The sequence below is a fragment of the Sapajus apella genome, unplaced genomic scaffold, assembly GCF_009761245.1.
Source record: "Sapajus apella isolate SASKATOON/1434 unplaced genomic scaffold, GSC_monkey_1.0 scaffold28, whole genome shotgun sequence".
In the NCBI taxonomy this organism is placed as follows: Eukaryota; Metazoa; Chordata; class Mammalia; order Primates; family Cebidae; genus Sapajus; species Sapajus apella.
Window position 1 is genome coordinate 11,982,962 of NW_022436968.1, and position 21,845 is coordinate 12,004,806.

Below are 21,845 nucleotides of genomic sequence, written 5' to 3' on the forward strand. Positions count from 1 at the left end.
ATAGGCCCAAACAGTAAAGCTGTGATTACTGAACATTCCTGACACTGGAAATAGTGTCTGTACTGAAGGAACTTGCCAAGCAAGCACAACAGAACCAGGTAGAAAACCCCTCCTCTTGAAAGATCTCTTCGGCACAGCATCCTCTACTAACAAAGCATGACATCATTCCAGCAGTCAAGGGAAAAATATTTAAAGGGAACCTCTCCATGTTTGGAGAGTGGGCAATAAAGAGTGGGCTTGGAGTTGAGAGACAATAAATTCATAATTAGCACATAAGTGGTCGTTCTTTTATAACTTGAGTGAAGGAAAAATCCTATTATACTGAATATACTTGCTGGTTATTTGATCAGCTTTTTAACTTTTAAGTAATTTGTAGACTTTAGGAAAAGTGCGCACATATTTGCTGCTGTTTAGGGTCCTGTGTGGATCCTGTTTTAGACCTATCATTCCAAACTGTCATCTTCATGCACTGTCAGAACATGGCTACACATGTGCCTTGTGGGTCATTTGCCAAAGCTTGAACTGTGATCTCCAATATGTAGCTTATTGTTGTAACAACACACATCCTTTTTTTCCCTTCCTTCCTTCCTTCCTTCTAAAACCCAATTTTTGAATGTCTGATATCGTACACATGCATTTTTATATGTTTATTGTAGATAAACAACATAGTGAAGGGGACAATTTTAAATAAGGTGGTCAGGGAAGTCTTTACTAAGTAGGTAACATTCAAACAGAGATCTGATAACTCTAGGGGAAAAGTGCTTCAGGTAGAGGGAACAGCAGAGGTGAAGGGAGACCGTGGTTACGTGTTTTCAAGGAATAGCAAAGAGGCCAAGGGGTTTGAAGCAGAGAGAGAAAGACAGCAGTCAGCAATGAAGTCAAAGATGTAAAGCCTGTTGGCATGAGCATGGGAGGTGGGTGCCACACTATGTACAAATAATCTCAGTGCACTCATGATTAGAATATAGAGTAGTTTAATCTGTCAGTAACTCAGCATCTTCTCTTAACTTAAGTAATAAGGTATTTCTATTGAATTTTCATTGCCAATTTGTCCACAGTGATGCCAATTATAAGCTCTTACTTTGGCTTTTATTTATTTTTGAGATGGAATCTTGCTCTGTCACCTAGACTGGAGTGCAGTGGTGTGATCTCGGCTCACTGCAACCTCTGCCTCCCAAGTTCAAGCAACTCGCCTGCTTCAGCCTCCCAAGTAACTGGGACTTACAGGCTTGTGCCACCATACCTGGCTATTTTTTTTTTTTTTTTTTTGTATTTTTAGTAGAAACAGGGTTTCACTATACTGGCCAGGCTGCTCTAGAACTCCTGACCTCCCGCCCACCTTGGCCTCCCAAAGAGCTGAGATTACAGGCGTGAGCCACCACACCCAGCTGGCTTTTCATTTCTTGAAGAGACAGGAGAAACAAATCTTAATAGATCTAAACTAACTTACATTCTAAAATTTAAAATTGTGTGTCTTGCCAACAGATTTTTTTTTTTTTTTTTTTTTTTTGAGACAGAGTCTCACTCTGTCACCTAGGCTGAAGTGCAGTGGTGCTCTCTTGGCTCACTGCAACCTCTGCCTCCCAGGAGCAAGTGATTCTCCTACCTCAGCCTCTCAGGAAGCTGGGATTACAGGTGACCACCACAACGCCTGGCTAATTTTTGTACTTTTATTGATGGGTTTTGCCATGCTGTCCAGGCTGGTCTTGAATTCCTGGCCTCAAGTGATCTGCCTCCTCGGCCTCCCAAAGCATTGGGATTACAGGCGTGAGCCACTGTACTTGGCCATTAACAGATTTTGTAACACGGAATTTAACAATGAATAAGTGTTATATCTTTTAAAACAAATAGTTTTAAAGAAATATACTAATGGGGAAATATTAAAGTTATCATATTTATTAAAGTATATCAACACCTAGAAACAATAAAGGGTACATGATAAATATGTATAAAAATAAGTAACTCAAAGCTTTACTTGAAATAGAAAAGTTTAACTATAAGTTATTTTTTAAGTGTACATCAATTGAAACAAACCATTGATTATAAATGCCATTTTACGTATTGCAAGAATGTACAACTTCAAAGCCTTCTGGTTTAAATTCCGAAATAACTACAGGGTAACTAATTATGTTCAGGATCCTTTGGGCAGAAAAATCAACTATTTAGAGTCACCGGGAACAAATAAATAAGTAATCATGTCACATTTCTGTTGTTTTTAAATTTATCATGGTTTTGCTTATAAAGGTATGGACTCATTGGGTTAGCTCACTCTGTAAGGTTATAAGATGATATTCTGATTTATATTTTCTACATTTATGACTATTTGGAAAAACACTTGAAGGGGACCTTCTATATACATTTGAACAATCTGAGTTACAAATAATCATGCTGACAAATTCAAGTTTCCTCACTACCACTGAAATTATCAATCAGAGTCTAAGCTGAAAAAAAAAATCCAAGTATTGTATTCATACATTTTAATCAAGGTTCAATAGGAAGAAGGAAAGAAAAAGTAAAATTGCAAATAAAATGTTAAATACTATACTCCATTTCCCCTGAAATATTAGTCTTTGAATTAGTATAGTGGTCTAAATTTTGTCCGCAAAAATCTAAGAAAAATATTGTTTGGGTTTTCCAAAAATCTATATACTTCTTGAGTTTTCAATTCAAATTGTATGTAATCACAAACCTGTTTTAAAGCATAAAATTAGAAAAACATTTAAAAATTATTAACCTCAATTAACCTCAAATAAATAGAATTGTATGCTCCAGTGCCTTTGCTCTACTCATCTTTTTCAGTTTGTGGTTTAAAGCCTCTATATTTCTTTTCAATGTTTAAAAAGACATGCTATTTTCACTTTCCCTTTCCTTTAAAAAATGGCAGAATAGGCCGGGTACGGTGGCTCATGCCTGTAATCCCAGCACTTTGGGAGGCCGAGGCAGGTGGATCAAAAGGTCAGGAGTTTGAGACCAGCCCGACCAACATGGTAAAACCTCATCTCTACTAAAAATACAAAAATTAGCTGGGCATGGTGGCACACGCCTGTAATCCCAGCTACTCAAAGAGGCTGAGGCAGGAGAATTGCCTGAACCTGGGAGGTGGAAGTTGCAGTGAGGCAAGATCATGCCACTGCACTCCAGCCTGGGCAACAGAGTGATGAGACGTCTCAAAAAAAAAAAAAAAAAAAAATTGCACAATAATCTATTTAAAAAACAAAGAAGCAAAACTCCTTGAATTATTTTTCCTCTCCTTTAAAACAGATCTCTATTATGTATATATCTTTTAAGTTTACAATATGTGAGGAAGAGGATTATAATGATAGAGTTCCTTTTCTAAAATAACTAGGAATGACAGAGTCATTTATCTCCATGGGAAGTGCAATAAACATATTGTATATATGACCTTATGCTTTACATGGTACCCCTAAAAGACTGAATTATATTCACTGATCTATTTTAATACAGCAAACTACAATTTGAGATGAAAACAAACTTGATGCTCAAGGCACTTCTATAGAAGATACAAAATATAAATGTTTAAATTTTTTTTTTTTTTTTTTTTTTGAGACGGAGTTTCGCTCTTGTTACCCAGGCTGGAGTGCAATGGCGCGATCTCGGCTCACCGCAACCTCCGCCTCCTGGGTTCAGGCAATTCTCCTGCCTCAGCCTCCTGAGTAGCTGGGATTACAGGCACGTGCCACCATGCCCAGCTAATTTTTTGTAGTTTTAGTAGAGACGGGGTTTCACCATGTTGACCAGGATGGTCTCGATCTCTTGACCTCGTGATCCACCCGCCTCGGCCTCCCAAAGTGCTGGGATTACAGGCTTGAGCCACCGCGCCCGGCCCGAGACAGAGTCTTATCTGTCACCCAGGCTGGTGTACAATGGCGCAATCTCTGCTCACTGCAACCTCTGCCTCCTGGGTTCAAGCGATTCTCCTTCCTCAGCCTCCCAAGTAGCTGGGACTACAGGCACGCACCACCACTCCCAGCTAATTTTTTGTATTTTTAGTAGAAACAGTGTTTCACCATGTTGGCCAGGCTGATCTTGAACTCCTGACCTCATGATTTGCCCGCCTCAGCTCCCAAAGTGCTGGGATTACAGGTGTGAGCCACCACACCCAGCCAAATGTTTGAATCTTAACCAGATCGCTGCAGCAACAACTAAGCATACAAACTACAGACATAAATAATATACAATCCAGGCTGGGCGTGGTGGCTTTGCTGTAATGCCAGCACTCTGGAAGGCCAAGGCAGGCGGATCACCTGAGGTTAGAAGTTTGAGACCAGCCTGACCAACATGGTGAAACCCTGTCTCTACTAAAAAAAATACAAAATTAGCTGGGAGTGGTGGCACATGCCTGTAATCCCAGCTACTTGGGAAGCTGTGGCAGGAGAATCACTTGAATCTGGGAGGCAGAGGTTACAGTGAGCCAAGATCGCACCACTGCACTCCAGTCTGGGCAACAAGAGCAAAACTCTGCCTCTAATAGTAATAATAATAATAACAATATCACGATCCATTATGAACAAATTCTATCAAGGCTTCATGTGACATTTAATGGCTGAAAACTAAACAGGACTCAGCAAAATCAACTGTATTTAAATAAATGCTTTCTTGTGAATGGAGAAGGCTCATCCAGAAAACCCACAGTGATACTGACTATAGAGACAACTTTATACATTGGTCTCATTTAAGAGCCTTCTGCCTGTCTTGGTTGACTTCAAAGAGCTTATTGTAGGTTGATTATATTTAGACTGCTTCTTAGCAGAAGCAGAGTTTATAGCATTGCAAGTGATGGCATCTTGTTAGGGTATAAGCAGTCTCAAAACATAACTTGCATTTATCACTTCTACTTTTTGTTCATGACAGCATATGAAAGTCTGCCTTCTCAAATGCAGAGATGTGCTCAATATGCACTTTCCATCTATGCTTGCTCTCTATAATGTATATTTAAGAAGAGCTCAGGACTTTTAAAAATAAAATCTACATGGCAATGATATCTTCTAGGTCATGAAAAACTATCTGGAAATTATCAGGCCAGGTGTGGTGGCTCACGCCTATAATCCTGGCACTTGGAGAGGCCCAGGCGGGAGGATCACTTGAGTCTAAAAGTTTGAAATCAGCCTGGCCAACATGACAAGGCTCCTGTCTCTACAAAAATAAAAATACAATTAGCCTGATGTGGTGGTGCACAGCTGTAGTCTCAGCTACTCAGGAGACTAAGGCAGGACGATTGCTTGAACCCAGGAGGTAGAGGCTGCAGTGCATTGTGTTCACGCCACTCCACTCCAGCCTGGGTGACAGAGCAAGACCCTGTCTTGAAAAACAAAACAAAACAAAAAAACTGTCCCAATTAATTTTAAGTACACCTTATTCTGAAGAAAAAATTAAAATCTTTAACAAATTTATAATGTGCAGAGCTTAGTCTTGCAAATATGGAGACATTAAAGAAAAAAGAACCTATTCAAAGGCCAAAGATAAAACTGTAAATGATTGTAGGTCTCCTAAAAGTATGTAAGCTTCTTACAAAATCATAACTCTTCGCCCTTTAAAAATATGTTCTCCAGGCCGGGCGCGGTGGCTCATGCCTGTAATTCCAGCACTTTGAGAGGCCAAGGCGGGCAGATCACAAGGTCAGGAGTTCAAGACCAGACTGGCCAATGGTGAAACCCCGTCTCTACTAAAAAATTCAAAAATTAGCTGGGCATGGTGGCTCATATCTGTAATCCCAGCTACTTGGGAGGCTGAGGTAGGAGAATTGCTTGAACCTGACCTGGGAGGCGGAGGTTGCAGTGAGCCAAGATCGCACCACTGCACTCCAGCCTGGGCTACAGAGCGAGACTCCATCTTAAAAAAAAAAAATGTTCCCCAGTAGAATACTGAAGTAGAAAACAGGCCACTGAACAAATCATATATTTAAAATGATCTTGCAGTATCAAACATTTTCTCAAAAAATTGTGACATAGGATCCAAAAACAGAATGCTAGTCACCCAAGATAAAAAGCACAAAATGTAAGAGAATAAATCACCTATTCAAAATACCAAAAGCTCACAATAATGTATGAGAGAACATCTATACATTAAAAAAAAGAAGAAAGAAAGAAACTCAAATAGAATTGAAGAAAAACAAAATGAGGCTGGGCATACTGGCTCACGCCTGTAATCCCAGCACTCAGGGAGGCCAAGGTGGGTGGATCACCTGAGGTCAGGAGTTTGAGACCAAACTGGCTTACATGGTGAAACTCTTGTCTCTACTAAAAATACAAAAATTAGCCAGGCGTGGTGGTGGCCACCTGTAATTCCAGCTACTTGGGTGGCTGAGGCAGGAGAATTGCTTGAACCCAGGAGGCAGACGTTGCAGTGAGCCAAGATCGTGCCAACTGCACTCCAGCCTGGGTGACAAGAGCCAAACTCTGTCTCAAAAAAAGAAAACAAAATGAAAAGTGTATATTTTTCATAAGAGAACATAAGAATTTTGTGAATACTGTAGCCACTATATACATATTGTATATACCTTCAGATACTCGTTACCTCTTTTGGGAGAGTTAAGGTATTCAGTTTTAATCTTAAAAAGATTCTTAAAAAAAAAATTCAAAAAAAAAAAAAAAATTTACCTCCCTTTGAAATAGTAAGTTAAGTAGCACTTCAAGTTTTTTCCTTAATAAAACCTGTTGCAGAAAAATAGTCTTCATTAACTGATTCTCTCCATGGTCTAAATACATATTTTAAATTTAAACCTTTTTCTTCTACAGAAAGCAATGATTAGGAATACATTGTTATTTTCTCTTAGCAATTTACAAAAGCATTTAATCACACATTATAATAACAGAGAAAGTAATGACATTTGAAATTTATTTACACAGTTCAGGACCATCAAATTGACCTCCATTATGCTTTAAAAAGGCAAGAGGGAAAAAAGGAGTTTTGCTAGTCTACTCTCCAAAAAAGGGAAAAGAAGGCTATAGAAGCAAATTCAGAAACTACAGTTGTTTATCGTCTGCTACAATGCAACTCATGAACTGTTCTCCTGTATTCTGTCACACTTATTGCTTTCTTTGCCCTCTTGATATGTACGAAGCTGCTCCATAAAGCCAGAATTTGGACATATAGAAGGTCTTGCATTTTTCACCACAGAAAAAGCACTGGTAAATGAGGTTTGTTCAGAATTCATCAGGAAGCCTATTACAATTGCAGCAGCCCTGGAAACTCCTGCATTACAATGAACAAGAACCACTCCATCCTACAATAAAATCAAACAAAAATCTTCATTATTCATTTGAGAAAGGTTATTAAATCACTTGCACTTTCTTATACTACTTGAAATTATAAAGTAAATATTCAATTTTATCTATTGATTTGATTCAATTTATTTGATGATTGAAATAAAATTCATTACCAGCAATGAATGGAAACTCAATCAATCAATCAACCTATACTTCCCTTACCCATGATTAAAATGCTTTAATGATGTTTGGAATTCTGAAACAGTATCTTGCACTAAACTAAAGTAATCCAGTAAAGAGCACATAAAAACCTAACAACTTAGTGGCCAAATGTATCAGTAAAGCACACATAAAAACTAACAACTTAGTAGACAAATGTATATAAACAAGAAAAAAACACACAGGGAATATATATGGAAACAGAAAATAAAATCCTAACTATAAACTAAACAGAAAGCTAGAAATGTTCCAAGGTATACATAGTGTTCTCATAAAGAAACTAGTGTCAGTGGCTTGCAACTCTGCTTAAATAATCAGCAAGGAAAACATTTTCTACACTTCAATATATTTTATGCTGGCAGGAAGTTACTTAAAAATATTTAAACTTATGAGGTAGTAAAATGTGACACAAATAGTTCATAGCAATGTAAAGTGGAAAAAGTAATCAGAAACCAGGATGAGGTCAACAAATGAAAAACGTTTCAGGTAACTTGCAAATGATACTTTCCCACTGAAAAGAGACACAGTGCAAGACCAGTGCTGATGGGGTCAATATTGTATTAATAATGAATGTGATAGATCTGATGGGACAGCATTGATATAGCTTGGCTCATCTGAAGCTTCTAAAAAGTTAATGATCTAAATGAAATGTGGTGAACTGTGAGCACACTCTCCAGAATTACACATTTTCTTCGTTTCCTGATTCTTTATTTGGTACAACACACAAAAAAAGAGGAGGGGCAGTGGGGAACATACTACTAAAGCACATACCAACAATACTATTGTTATGACTGTTTTATTTTACTTTTGCAAGGCAGTTTTCTGATTGTACATCTGTTGCAAAATTCCTTTTCTTGATCTGCTGTAACAAATTTGCAAGTATCTCTTTTCAAGAAAGCCATATGATTAATAACAAAAGTTAGTTAACATTTTGAAAATCCTCATATAGGGCCGGGCGCGGTGGCTCAAGCCTATAATCCCAGCACTTTGGGAGGCCGAGGCGGGTGGATCACGAGGTCAAGAGATCGAGACCATCCTGGTCAACATGGTGAAACCCCGTCTCTACTAAAAATACAAAAAATTAGCTGGGCATGGTGGCGTGTGCCTGTAATCCCAGCTACTCAAGAGGCTGAGGCAGGAGAATTGCCTGAACCCAGGAGGCGGAGGTGGCGGTGAGCCGAGAGCGCGCCATTGCCCACCAGGGGGAAAAAAAAGGAAACCCCGTCTCAAAAAAAAAAAAAAAAAAAAAAAAAGAAAATCCTCATATAAAAAAGGACAATATCAATTGTTTTCTTCACATCTTACATTACCATGGGATAAACTGTTTTCTATAGATATTTATGACTCATTTCCAAACGTTAATCGTTTCTATATAAGAAAAGCAAAACAGAAATATTCAATATACACCTTGGGAACTTTTCTCATTTTGTAGTGATCGCCCATTTTTTATAAAACTTAAGATGTTTAAAAATTATACTAAAGTGGCCGGGCGCGGTGGCTCAAGCCTGTAATCCCAGCACTTTGGGAGGCCGAGGCGGGTGGATCACGAGGTCAAGAGATCGAGACCATCCTGGTCAACATGGTGAAACCCCGTCTCTACTAAAAATAAAAAAATTAGCTGGGCATGGTGGCGCATGCCTGTAATCCCAGCTACTCAGGAGGCTGAGGCAGGAGAATTGCCTGAATCCAGGAGACGGAGGTTGCGGTGAGCCGAGATTGCGCCATTGCACTCCAGCCTGGGTAACAAGAGCGAAACTCCGTCTCAAAAAAAAAAAAAAAAAAAAAAATTATACTAATTGATGAAAATTATTAATGAATTTCATTTAGCATAAAATTAACTAGATATGCCAAAGAAACTTGCAATCATAAACTTAATAAGCTTCAATGTCACTTTTTTTTCCAGTCATCCTTTATTTGGAGGTTAATTCCCATTAGGATAGGAAAGGATTCAACAACGATCGAGATTGTGTTCCTTATGGATGGGCTTGGGCAAGAAGGTCATGGCGGGGAGTGCAGAGCGTGTCCTCTTCTTCAGTGGTACTTGTGTAACCACTCATGCTTGATTTCCTTGTAGGAAAGGCAGTAGCTGAAGAGCATGTAGCATCCCAGCACCACGGTAATACTCGAGATGCTCCCCTTCCTCATGTTGATGTACTTGTTATAGTACCAGTAGTAACCTCTTTGAAATGTTCTGGCAATGCCACTAGGGCTGAAGTCCCACATCAAGATCCAGCTTGGCAGCTCCCCTAGTTTGACCTCCAGAAGTTTCTTGTCCTTCACTGGGACGACTGACATCATCTTGGAGTCCTGCTGTCCACTCCAATGTCACTTTTAATATTTCCTGCTTACATTTCCTGCTACTAGTTGGCTCTACTTTATGATCCATACATAGGCTTTTGAACATGAAACTAGCTTTATTTTCAGTCTTACTGAAATGTTAGCTAATGTTTCAAAATGGTAATATTATTTTCTTCTTTCTTTCTGCTTTATATAACAGTTGTTTTTCTACAGCTTTTGAATTTACCTACTTTCTAACTTTTGATTATTCCTTTAGAATCATATTGTCCTTAAAAGTATTTCCAGAGAAATTATTAGCTTTATATCCCTTTTCCAGAGCTCAAAACAGTAACAAACAGTTTACAAAGCATTTTTTTACTCTTTGCACTTGCTGTTGTCCTATGTCTAGAAGACCTTTGCTCTTCTTGGTATAGCTAATTCTGACTTCTGTTCTAAGACTCCCTCTTTCCAAGTAAAATAAAGGCAGGAGGAATGTCTTGGCCATCTTTGTATGCCTAGTATTTAGTGCAATTCTTGGCATATATTAGGTATTCCATAACAGTTTGCTAAGTCAATAAATTTGTTCTGCATTTCTGAGAGGAAAGTGTTCTTTCAAAAATTCAAATCACCATTTTGCTATGGGGCTAGTAGTAATTATGCTATAGGCAGATAGTAATTATGCTATGATATTTCCATTTCATAGAGTTCTCTTTGTTCTCGTGTTGTTATGTATAGTTTACAACTAGACTGCAAGCTCCTTGAGGACAGCAATGTGTATCCCTCACATATTCTCAAAGTAAGTAATTAATATTTGTGAATAGTAACTAAGCCAAGCCCAGGTGTTTTCCCTTATATTAGACTTCCATTAAAACTTTGGCATGGCTAGGTGTGATGGCTCACACCTATAATACCAGCACTTTGGGAGGCTGAAGTAGGCAGATAGCAACGTCAGGAGTTCAAGACCAGCCTGGCCAACATGGTGAAATCCCGTCTCTACTAAAAATACAAAAATTAGCCAGGCGTGGTGGTAGGTCCCTGTAATCTCAGCTACTTGGGAAGTTGAGGCAGGAGAATCACTTGAACTCAGGAGGCAGAGGTTGCAGTGAGCTGAGATCATGCCACTGCACTCCAGAGTCTAGAACAGAGTGAGACTCTGTCTCCAAAAAAAAAAAAAAAAAAAAAAAAACCTGTGCATAAGCACTATTCACAATAGCAAAGACATGGAATCAATTCAAATGCCCATCAATGATAGTCTGTATAATGAAAATGTGGTACATATACCCCCCATGGAATACTATGCAGCCATAAAAAGGAATAAGATCATGTCCTTTGCAGGGACATAGATGGAGATGGAAGCATTATCCTTAGCAAACTGACACAGGAACAGAAAACCAAACACCGCATGTCTTACTTATAGGTGAAAGGTGAACAGTGTAAACACATAGACACATGGAAGGGAACAACACAAAACGGGGGCTTGTTGGGGTGGGACAGGGTAGGAGGAGGGGGAGCATCAGGAAAAATAGATAATGCATGCTGGGCGTAATACTTAGGTGATGTGTTGATGGGTGCAGCAAATCACCATGGTACACGTTTACCAATGTAACAAACTTGCACATCATGTGCCTGTACCCCAGAACTTAAAAAAAAAAAAAAAACCTTGAGTATAATGTGGTAGTCTGCAAGTATTTGACAACCACCTATGATGAAATAAGAATTCTGCAGTGAAATGAAACTCGTCACTAAAAATATACTGCTTAGTTCAGCTTTTGGGTGGGGTGGGGGAGTAGCCAAAATCTCTCAATGAACTAAGCAATGCCTTTGTTTATATTCAGACACAACCTTCTTATCTTGCAGAGGTCTGGTAGCAATCTGGACAATGCTTTGAAGAGCACAGGTCAGATTAGTCCACTCATGACTCTCCACAGTAGTAGAGGGCAATGTAAACATGAGAAATACAAAAAAGTGATGGGTAGACTGCTTTGAAACAAACTGGAAGAAGTAAGGCAGGAGAATAGCGTCTGGAGGCAGGGAACCTAAGGCTGATTCACAACGACTTCCTAGAACTAAATGGAAAGGAAAACCCTAACTTTCCATGCCTAAATAACAAAAGAGAGGCTACTACCTTTGCAAAGCCCTCACCTTTTCCGCATGTCAGATGGAAACTTTGCTGTCCACAACCAATCAGACTCATTGCAGGCCAAGTCTTTGTTTGCACAGAAGTATAACTTTGTAATTTCACCCTAGCCTGTCATTGGTTGCTTCTGGCATCCAATCAGATGTTTGCACAGGTGCATGACCTTTGTAACTTCCCTTCAGCCTCTGGTTGGCTGCTTTTTGCAACCAATCAGACTGATTGCAGACTACCACTTCATTTACATGAGGTGAGCATGAAGTGGCCAATGGGAAACTTCTAGCAGGTATTTGGACTGAAGAAGATTCTGTATCCTGTCCCTCAGCCTGTTGCTTTGGCCCATACCTACACTGTGGAGTGTGCTTTCACTTTCAATAAATCCCTGCTTTCACTCTTTTTTGTTGCTTCATTCTTTCTTTGCTTTGCTGGGCGTTTTGTCCAACTATGTTCAAAACACCAAGAACCTGGACAACTTGCAGTCATAACCCTCTACTGGTAACAGACGCATCTAAAAACTTAGTGAATTTAGGTACTTATTTAGACTCATAATGTTTCTCTAAGGAACTTTTACTTATATTGAACAAAAAATTATGAACAGCTTACATGTTTCATAGTAGAAAATAGGATAAGTTATGGAATCACCAACTACTAGAATACTATGCAAAAATTTAAAATGATTTAATATCATTAAATACAAAAAGCAGGCTACATAGAGGGGACCAGGGCTGGAGACGGGACCAGGAAGGAACTGAGGACCAAGAAGATCAAAGATCAGTACTCAAGACCTGGAGGTCCCCATTTCAAGTGTGATGTCGCCCTTCACCCCTCCCTTCCTGAGCAGAGATCCAAGAATGTGCCAAGAGTCCCACTGGCCTTAGGCAGGTGGGCCTGTATATAGGGTCCATGTGTAATAGGGAAGGACGTTTTCTATTTTTTGCTGCCCCCTTCCCGGCCACCGTCTGGGGCAGAGAAGGTATTTTCAAGACAAAGAACAGGCACCACAAATCAAAGTCATGAAGTTGCCAAAAAAAAAAAGCAGGCTTATATGTAAGTGTGGAAGTAGGGTGATCTTAATTTTTATCTGTATTTTCCATTTTTTTCTACAAAGAACATGGACTACTTGCATAAATCACATCTTATAAATAATAAGCATGAAATATCAAATATACATTGTCATACTTTGTACCATAAAAAGGGAGGACAAATAAATTTAGTTCCTAAAAGGACTCTTTGGGCTATAGAAACTACCATTACTGTTCCTGTTCCTCTCAGGTGTATTTCTGTCCCTTTAGGCATAAAGGAAGGACACAGAAACCAAACAGAGTTTTTACAAGTTCAGAGAGAAATGAGGAAAGACTTGGGAAATGGAAACCAGTCCACTTGGCAGCTGTATGTGAAAAGATGAAAACAACAAACTAGGGCCCAGAAAAGTAGTTTTGAAACATGTAATTCACTGAGTAATTAGATTTAACAATACTTGAATATAAAATAGACAAAGCCATGAAGAGATCTTTTCTTAAAAACATTTTTAAAAATACAAGAATTCTATTGCTAAAACTAAATATATATTAGTCTGCCAGGCATGGTGGCTTAAGCCTATAATCCCAGTGCTTTGGGTGGTTGAGGCAGGTGGATCACTTGAGGTCAGGAATTGAGACCAACCTGGCAAACATGGCAAAAACCCATCTCTACTAAAAATACAAAAATTAGCCAGGCATGGTGGTGTGCACCTGTAATCCTGGCTACCAGGGAGGTTGAGGCAGGAGAATCACTTGAGCCCAGGAGGTGGAGTTGACATGACCTGAGATGATTGCATCACTGCACTGAGTTTTCAGGGAAGGGAAATATTGGCTGAGGTTAGGAGCCCAGTATGAAACATAAGGCTTGAGAGGGTAGAACATATTGCTGAAATCTAATTCATCTTATCAGAAACATCTTCTGCAACTACTCAGATTCTTGTGGTGCCACCACCTCACAGACCCTCTCAGCATGCTCCACCTAAGCCACCACCCCCATGGCTGACTGCTCTTCCCTTGGGTCCATTCACTTTTGTTTGTCAAAGAAGGGACTCTTCTTCCATGATGTTCATAGCATAGACAGGCGTACTCTGGACAGGCATACTCTGAATTCTGGATTTTCTATTTCTTACTTGGTTGAAAAGTTGTATTACAGGGCATTAGATTTGGCTTCAAGGTGGCTGCTGAATGAATGAAATGTTATAACCAGAATTGTGGGGTTGGTTATATCCCCACTGGTAAACTTTGACCAACGGGAAACAAGAGCTGACAGAAAGCCATGTAGATAAATATCTCTCCTTCCTCCCTCCCAGGCTGTGTTGAGGTGCAGTTTCTTTACACTGCCTGTCCAGACATATTTTGGGTGGTAGAGTAGCTGTCCCTGCTGAGTACTCAACTATTTCCCAGTCAGCTCACTGTGAAATGAGCCCAGCAGGGTAAACACAACACTTTGTATTGCTTCTCATCCACCTTGAATCACTTTCCTTTCTTGCCACTCTCACTGCCTAGAGATTGTACGTCTCAAATTAAGCATCAGCTCTAAATCCTCATCTCAGGCTTTGTTTTTAGGAAATCCAAGCTGAAATCCACTCTAATTAACTACTGGCCCAAATTAAGGCAAACTTTACTTTTTTAATTTATTTAAAATTCCAAGCTTATTAGAATATTCAATCGCTTGCTTTTCTTTCTAGATACTATTCCCCGCTCTAATTTTTACTTGCAACATTTACATCTCATCTAATGTTAATATGAATATGGATGATATCTATACTTTGCCATCTCCGGCATATTCTACATTTCCTTAGAGAAGGAGCTAATACAGAAACAGCATTTTTATTTTTAAAACTACTAACACACACTGGAATGTAACAATCCAGAGCCGGTAAATTTTTTCACAAGAAAACAGAATGGCTAATATTAGGCTTTGAATTAGAAAGCCTCTTCCTTGGCCAGTCACAGTGGCTCATGCCTATAACCCTAACACTTTGGGAGGCCAAGGCGGGTGGATTGCCTGAGCTCAGGAGTTCAAGGCCAGCCTGAGCAACATGGTGAAACCCCATCTCTACTAAAATACAAAAAATAAGCCAGGCATGGTGGCATGTGCCTATAGAGTGCCAGCTACTCAGGAGGCAGAGGCAGGAGAATCGCTGGAACCCAGGAGGCCTAAGTTGCAGTGAGCTGAGATCACGCCACTGCACTACGGCCTGGGTGACAGAGCGAGAGACTCTGTCTCCAAAAAAAAAAAAAAAAAAACCTCTTCCTTTGCTTCCATCCAAATACAGTCATGCATCACTTAATAATGGTGATGCAGTCTAAGAAATGTGTTGTTAGGCAATTTCTTCGTGGTGTAAACATCAGAGTGTACTCACACAAACCTAGAATGGTATGGCCTATTGCTCCAAGGCTACAAACCTGTACAGCATGTTACAGTACTGACTTGTAGGCAACTGTAACACAATGGTATGTATTTGTGTATCTAAACATAGAAAAGGTATGATAAAAATACATTATTATAATCTTATAGGACCACCATCATATATATAGTCCATCTTTGACCAAACATCACTATGTAGTGCATGACTGTATCTGCTATTAAATAAAGCTGATGGACACTAGAATTGAATAGTTATGTATTTTCTAGGTAGTCTACTAGGAAGGCATAGAACAGTGCTGGGCACCTAAGGCATTCAATAAATACTAGTAAATTAAAGGAAAGAAGGGAGAGAGGGAGAGAAACTGGGAAGGAGAGAAAGTAGAAGAGAGAGAAGGTAGGCCAGAGTTCAATTAAACCCGATTCTAATCCTGTCACTGTTAGGTGTTCCAGAAGAGTTATTTCTCTCTGTAAATGCTCCTACTTTCCCATCTACATAACTTACATAAAGTCTGTAAGAATTATTTGCTGACTAAAAATGATGCCATTTCAAGGAATATTAATAATGGCCAACCAAGAAACCCTGCCTGTCAGAATGTTGACTTGAATCCAATAACAAGATTGAAGTACTATATGACATTGGCTATTATCTTCTAACTTCAGAAAACCAACAGACAGCTTCTGATCAGCATTGTCATACAATCTAAGTAAAGCAATACACATTTAGTCCTTAGAGTGCCTTAAAATTTTATTGCTAAAAATGCATAGTTTCACAATAACGATCTCATTCATCATTTCATTAAAATGAAATGCACAGCAATCATCATAAATAACACTCATAAGTCTAGAGCAGTCTCTGTTTTTTAATCCCTCTGATTATCCTGCAAATTGGTGAGAGGTCAGATGGCTATAAACCCTCAAAGGAAATCTACTACGTCTACAGAGAAAAACTCGGTAAGCAGAGGATTTTATCTCTTAACAATTCTCAGTAACACACAGGAAAATGAGAAACTGAATTAATGTTAAAGTAAGTATATCACTAAAAAAAGAGCAATTAACCAAATAACTGTAGAAAATAATAAAATATTGTTAGAAGGGAAATTTCTTAATGGTTTTTTAGAGATTCATTACAAAAATAATAAAGATTGGGTAATGAATCTATACTTTCAAATTTCTGCTTCTGAAGAACTATGGATCAAAACAAAACTCACCTTCCTTTTTGCTTCTTCAATAAATTCAAAACATTCTGGAAAATAAGACAGGATGTTGGTTTCAGGCAGATCCAGTATAGAAATGCTCTTATATGTAAAGTCATTGAGGAAAGCATTTTCAACTCCATATGCAGCATTAAGAATATGAGTCACCTTAAAGAGAAAGAAAAAAGATCATTTTTTAAAATCCCATGAATTAAGTTATTTAAAAAGAGACTAGGGTGTTGATATCTGTAAAAAGAATGGTAAAAATTTAAATACAACTCACTTAAATGATAATACTGCTTCATCCCATACCAGAAGCTCCTTCTACTGTATGTTCTCTCTCTCTCCTATCATTATTATCATGTAGAGACAGGGTCTCTTTCTGTCACCCAGGCTGGAGTACAATGATGCAATCATAGGTCACTTGCAATCTTGAACTCCTAGGCTCAGGTGATCCTCCCGCCTCAGCCTCCCAAGTAGCTAGGATTACACGTGGGTACCACCACACACAGCTAACTTTTTTTTGGGGGGAGCAGGGGGGGGGTCTCACTTTTTTGGCCCAGGCTGGTATCGAACTCCTGGCCTCAAGTGATGCTCCCACTTCCACCTCCCACAGTGCTAGGATTATAGGTATGAGCCACCACACCTGGCCTATATATTCTCTTAGCCCTGGACTTGCCCTATTATAGCTCATACCACTTAGAGACTGTCTCTTTCCTTGCACCAGAAACTCCATGGGGGTGGGGAACATGTTTAACTTAGTGTTATAGGCAAATGAGCAGTGAGTTTAGCATAAAATGCTTAAAATCTTGTTGAATTAGTCTGTGAACATCCATATAAAAACTTCAATAGGAGAAGTAGATCAGTGGTATACAACTTTCCTTTCAAGAATCATTTCCCTATTTTCCTTCATATTCTGTACTTAATAAAATGGTTCTCCAGGATGACTGCACATTAGAGTCATCTGATGAACTTTTTTCTCTTTTTTTTTTTTTTTTTTGAGATGAGTCTTGCTCTGTCGCCAGACTGCAGTGCAGTGGTGCAATCTCAGCTCACTGCAGCCTCCAACTCCTTGGTTCAAGTGATTCTCCTGCCTCAACCTCCCGAGTAGCTGGGATTACAGGCACGAACCACCACGCCCAGTGAATTGTTTTATTTTTAGTAGAGACCTGATGAACTTTTAAAAACTATCAATACTACAGGGTCTCATACCCAGAGATTCTGATGGACTAATCTGGCTGAAAAGTAAGGGGACCGGAAAAATATTTTCTTTCAGGTGGTACACTTGAGGAACCTCCTCCTCTTCCATCTATGTATTTGAGCCCTTTTTCCTAAAGTCCACCAAGCATGTGGAAGCCACATAGAAAGTCCATTAAGAGAATCCAAAGGTTAAGAATCACTTGAACTTGGGAGGCAAAGGTTGCAGTGAGCTGAGATCAAGCCACTGTACTCCAGCCTGAGCAACAGAGCAAGAGTCTGTCTCAAAACAAACAAACAACAACAACAAAAAAAACCTAACAACTTTGTTCACATCTGTACTTCCCCTCTGCCTTCTGATTACACTGAAGGATATGCTCATGCATCTTCCATATGGCTCATTCCAGAATCTATGCTTGGAGTCACAGTGCTTCCTAATTTCTTGGCATCTCCCTATAGCCATAATTCTTGCTTTTCTGTATCTTCAATTCCTTTCTCTACCATCAGCAAACATGCTCAAAGTTCTCCCATCCCCCTCCTCACCTATGGCTCCTCTCTCTTCCCTCCCTACACCCCGTGCTAGCACTTCTTCACTTCTCAATCTTTTGCAATATGGCTTTGGCCTCCAATTCAAATGAAGCTTTCCACAAACGCACTTTTTAACCACCTCTCTGTCACCAAGTCCAATGGACATAATTTAGTCCTAATTGTACTTAAACTTTTGCAGCATCTGACATTGCTGACTCTGTCCTCCTTAAAACACTATTCCCTCTTTGGCTTCCATGACACCATCTTTTTGTTTTATCTTCTTTTGGCCTCTTTTAGATCTTCCTTTTCCACTGCAGACTCTTCTTCCTTTGATCATTCCATATAGGGTGATATTCCTCAATTTATCAGTTCTGTGATAAGATTCTGTCAAAGACTCTTTTCTCTCTTACTTTACATTTTTCCCCAGGCAACTTCATCTATTCCAACGATCTCAGTAACTATTTAAAAGTGGAAGATTTCTAAATCTATATATTCACCTATAATCTGAACTTCACACCCTACATATCCACCCACCTAGATGACCTACATCACCCAAAATCTAAAATATTCAAACCTGAGCACATTGTTTTTTCTCCAAAGCCTGTTCCTTCTATATTGTTCTCAAGCTCACGGAATAATAACCTTACTTAGTTATCAAAGAAAGCTAGACATCAGCCTTGACTCCTCCTTCTCCCTTAGCCCCACTCCCTATCTTGTCCCATAAGTAATAAATCACAAAATTGTAAAAATTCTACCCTCTAAAAAACCCCTCACATCTATCTAATTCTCTCTATCTTCACTACATCTTAATCTCAGCCACTATCATCTTTTCCTTAGCTGACTGCATTAGCTTTATAGCTGTTTTCCCCATCTCTAACTTGAGCAACGCTCCAATCAGTTTTCTATACTGCTTTTAATTAAAAATGTTTCTAAACTGCACATTTGATCCTGCTGCAACTCTGGGTAACTTCTCAGTAGCTTTCCACAGTCTTTTGGATAAAACCCAAACAACTTACTCTGGCTTACCTGGCCTTTTGTGATCTGGCTCAAGCTTACCTCTCTGGCCTTGTCTCTTGGTGCCCTTCTTTCTCACACTCTCTATTCCAGAGTCAGTGAACTTTTCTGTCCCTGAAAGCATTAGCATTTCTCTTGCTTCTGGGCCTTCACACATACCATTTATTCTGTATGAACACTTTTCTTTCCTTTTTTTGAGACAGAGTCTTGTTTTGTCACCCAGTCTGGAGCACAGTAGCAAAATCATAGCACACTATAACCTTGAACTCCGGGGGTCAACCAGTTCTCCTGCCTTGGCTTCCCAAAGCATTGAGATTACAGGCTGTTGACTCCTTTCCCCACCTCTTCAGGGAAAAATTTCAACATCACTTTCTCCAGGAAGTCACCCCTGACTCATCTATCCCCCCAAAAACAAAACAAACCAAACACGGGCTAAGGGCATCATCTCCTATGCACTTCTACAGCACCCTGCACTTCCCCATCAAACCACACAACACGCTGTTCTGTAGCTGCTTATTTGTCTCTCTTCGCTGTCTGCCCCTTAGGTCATAGGCTTCAAGTGAACAAGAATCTCATGCACTCCTGTAACTGCAGCAATTCTATGACCTGAAACAGTGCTCAACAAAATGGTAGATGGCTAAAAATTCTTTTGAGTAAATATGTAATAAAGCACATCAGTTGTATGGAGTAGAGTGGCTAGAAATGGCATTAGAGAAGACATAGTATGTGAATTAGGACTCAAGGCATGGGAAGGTCTTTGACAAGCAGAGATGAGGGAAAGTTTATCTCACACAGAGGAGCTACATAAGCACAGGCAAGAAAGACATGCCTCCAAGGTCATGTTCATGAGGGTACATGAAGGAGATCAAGAAGAATGTAAAACTGGAAAGATGGATTACAGATCCACATATTTGAATTATATGCCAATTATTTTTTCAACTCTATTAAAATGATAGCCAAAATGTTATCAAATAAACTCTGTAAAATATCAAAGATAGACCAACACAGCTTTTCCTAAAGAAAACAACTAAAATAGTCTGTGTATGTGGTGCCAGATTTAAAGCATTTTTTTTTTTTTTTTTGAGATGGAGTCTCGCTCTGTCACCAGACTGGAGTACAGTGGCGCGATCTCGGCTCACTGCAACCTCTGCCTCCCGGGTTCAAGCAATTCTCCTGCCTCAGCCTCCTGAGTAGCTGGGACTACAGGCCCATGCCACCACGCCCAGCTAATTTTTGTATTTTTTGTAGAGATGGGATTTCACCATGTTTGTCAGGATGGCCTCGATCTCTTGACCTCGTGATCCACCTGCCTCGGCCTCCCAAAATGCTGGGAGCATCTTTTTTACCTTGTGTTTTTTCAGTGTATCCAAATCATGAGCAGCATCTTGTGACCCTAGAAGAAATAAATGATACCACCTTGAACATAAATATAATCATCTTGATCTTTTATATAAATTTCTACAGCAATTCTGTTATTTAAAAAAAAAAAGACCAACAACTTGGAAGGACCTTAGTCCAACTTTCTGAAGCACAATTTGATAACAGTCATTCCACATAAACTCTTGGACTCTAAAATTCTTCTTCTAAAAATTTGTCCTAAAAGTTACAGATGTTGTAAACATTGCCTATAAGGATGTTCACCATAGTACTGTTTGTAATACAAACAAAACAAAAACAAAAGAACACTAAAAGCCCAATAATAGCTGTTGCGTTAAATTAAAAAAAAAAAAAAAAGGTACAATTGTGTAGTGAAATACATACAGTAGTTACCACCATTAAAAATAAGAAATCTGGCCGGGCGCAGTGGCTCACACCTGTAATCCCAGCACTTTGGGAGGCCGAGGCGGGTGGATCACGAGGTCAAGAGATCGAGACCATCCTGGTCAACGTGGTGAAACCCCGTCTCCACTAAAACTACAAAAAATTAGCTGGGCATGGTGGCGCGTGCCTGTAATCCCAGCTACTCAGGAGGCTGAGGCAGGAGAATTGCCTGAACCCGGGAGGTGGAGGTTGCGGTGAGCCGAGATCGCGCCATTGCACTCCAGCCTGGGTAACAAGAGCGAAACTCCGTCTCAAAAAAAAAAAAAAAAAAAAAAATAAGAAATCTAAGCCTGAACAACACTGTGAGACCCCATCTATAGAAAAAAAGTTTTATATGTATTTTAGTGTCCAGGTGCACTGGCTCATGCCTATAATCCCAGCACTCTGGGAGGCCGAGGTGGGCGGATCACCTGAGGTCGGGAGTTCAAGACCAGCCTGACCAACATGGAGAAATCCCGTCTCTACTAAAAATACAAAAATTAGCCAGGCATAGTGGTGCATGCTTGTAATCCCAGCTACTCCAGAGGCTAAGGCAGGAGAATCACTTAATCAGTAGAACCTGGGAGGCAGAGGTTGCAGTGAGCTGAGATCATGCCATTGCATTACAGCCTGGGCAACAAAAGCAAAACTCTGTCTCAAAGAAAAAAAATTTTTTTTAAATTAGCCAGGCATGGTAGTGCATGCCTGTAGTCCCAGGTACTCAGAAGGGTAAGGCAGGAGGATCCCTTGAGGCTAGGAATTCGGGGTTACAATGGGCTATGGTTATGCCAGTGCACTCCAGCCTGGGTGACACAGCAAGATGGAAGGGGATGGGAGGGGGGAGGGGAGAGGAGAGGAGGGGGGATG

At 39.7% G+C, this 21,845-nt stretch overlaps 1 protein-coding gene and 1 pseudogene across 3 annotated transcripts in view; both read right to left on the reverse strand.

Annotated features, from left to right (window-relative positions):
• Window positions 1–6,779: 6,779 nt before the first annotated feature.
• The window catches only part of DUSP19 (dual specificity phosphatase 19), a 19,930-nt gene continuing 4,864 nt past the window's right edge, over window positions 6,780–21,845 (reverse strand). Inside the window, exons 2-4 of one of the 2 annotated variants that reach the window (XM_032292740.1) lie at window positions 20,525–20,571; window positions 16,455–16,489; window positions 6,780–7,243 (exon numbers count right to left, since the gene is read on the reverse strand). In XM_032292740.1, the coding sequence (XP_032148631.1) occupies window positions 7,186–7,243; window positions 16,455–16,489; window positions 20,525–20,571 (140 nt within the window). In that variant the 3' untranslated portion in view covers window positions 6,780–7,185. Of the gene's footprint in view, window positions 7,244–16,454; window positions 16,608–20,524; window positions 20,572–21,845 lie in introns of both variants that reach the window. The other variant, XM_032292739.1, reaches the window with a different exon arrangement.
• Window positions 9,337–10,677, reverse strand: LOC116561067 (annotated as a pseudogene). Its single transcript, XR_004273274.1, has one exon. The product of XR_004273274.1 is annotated as an ATP synthase subunit f, mitochondrial pseudogene (transcript).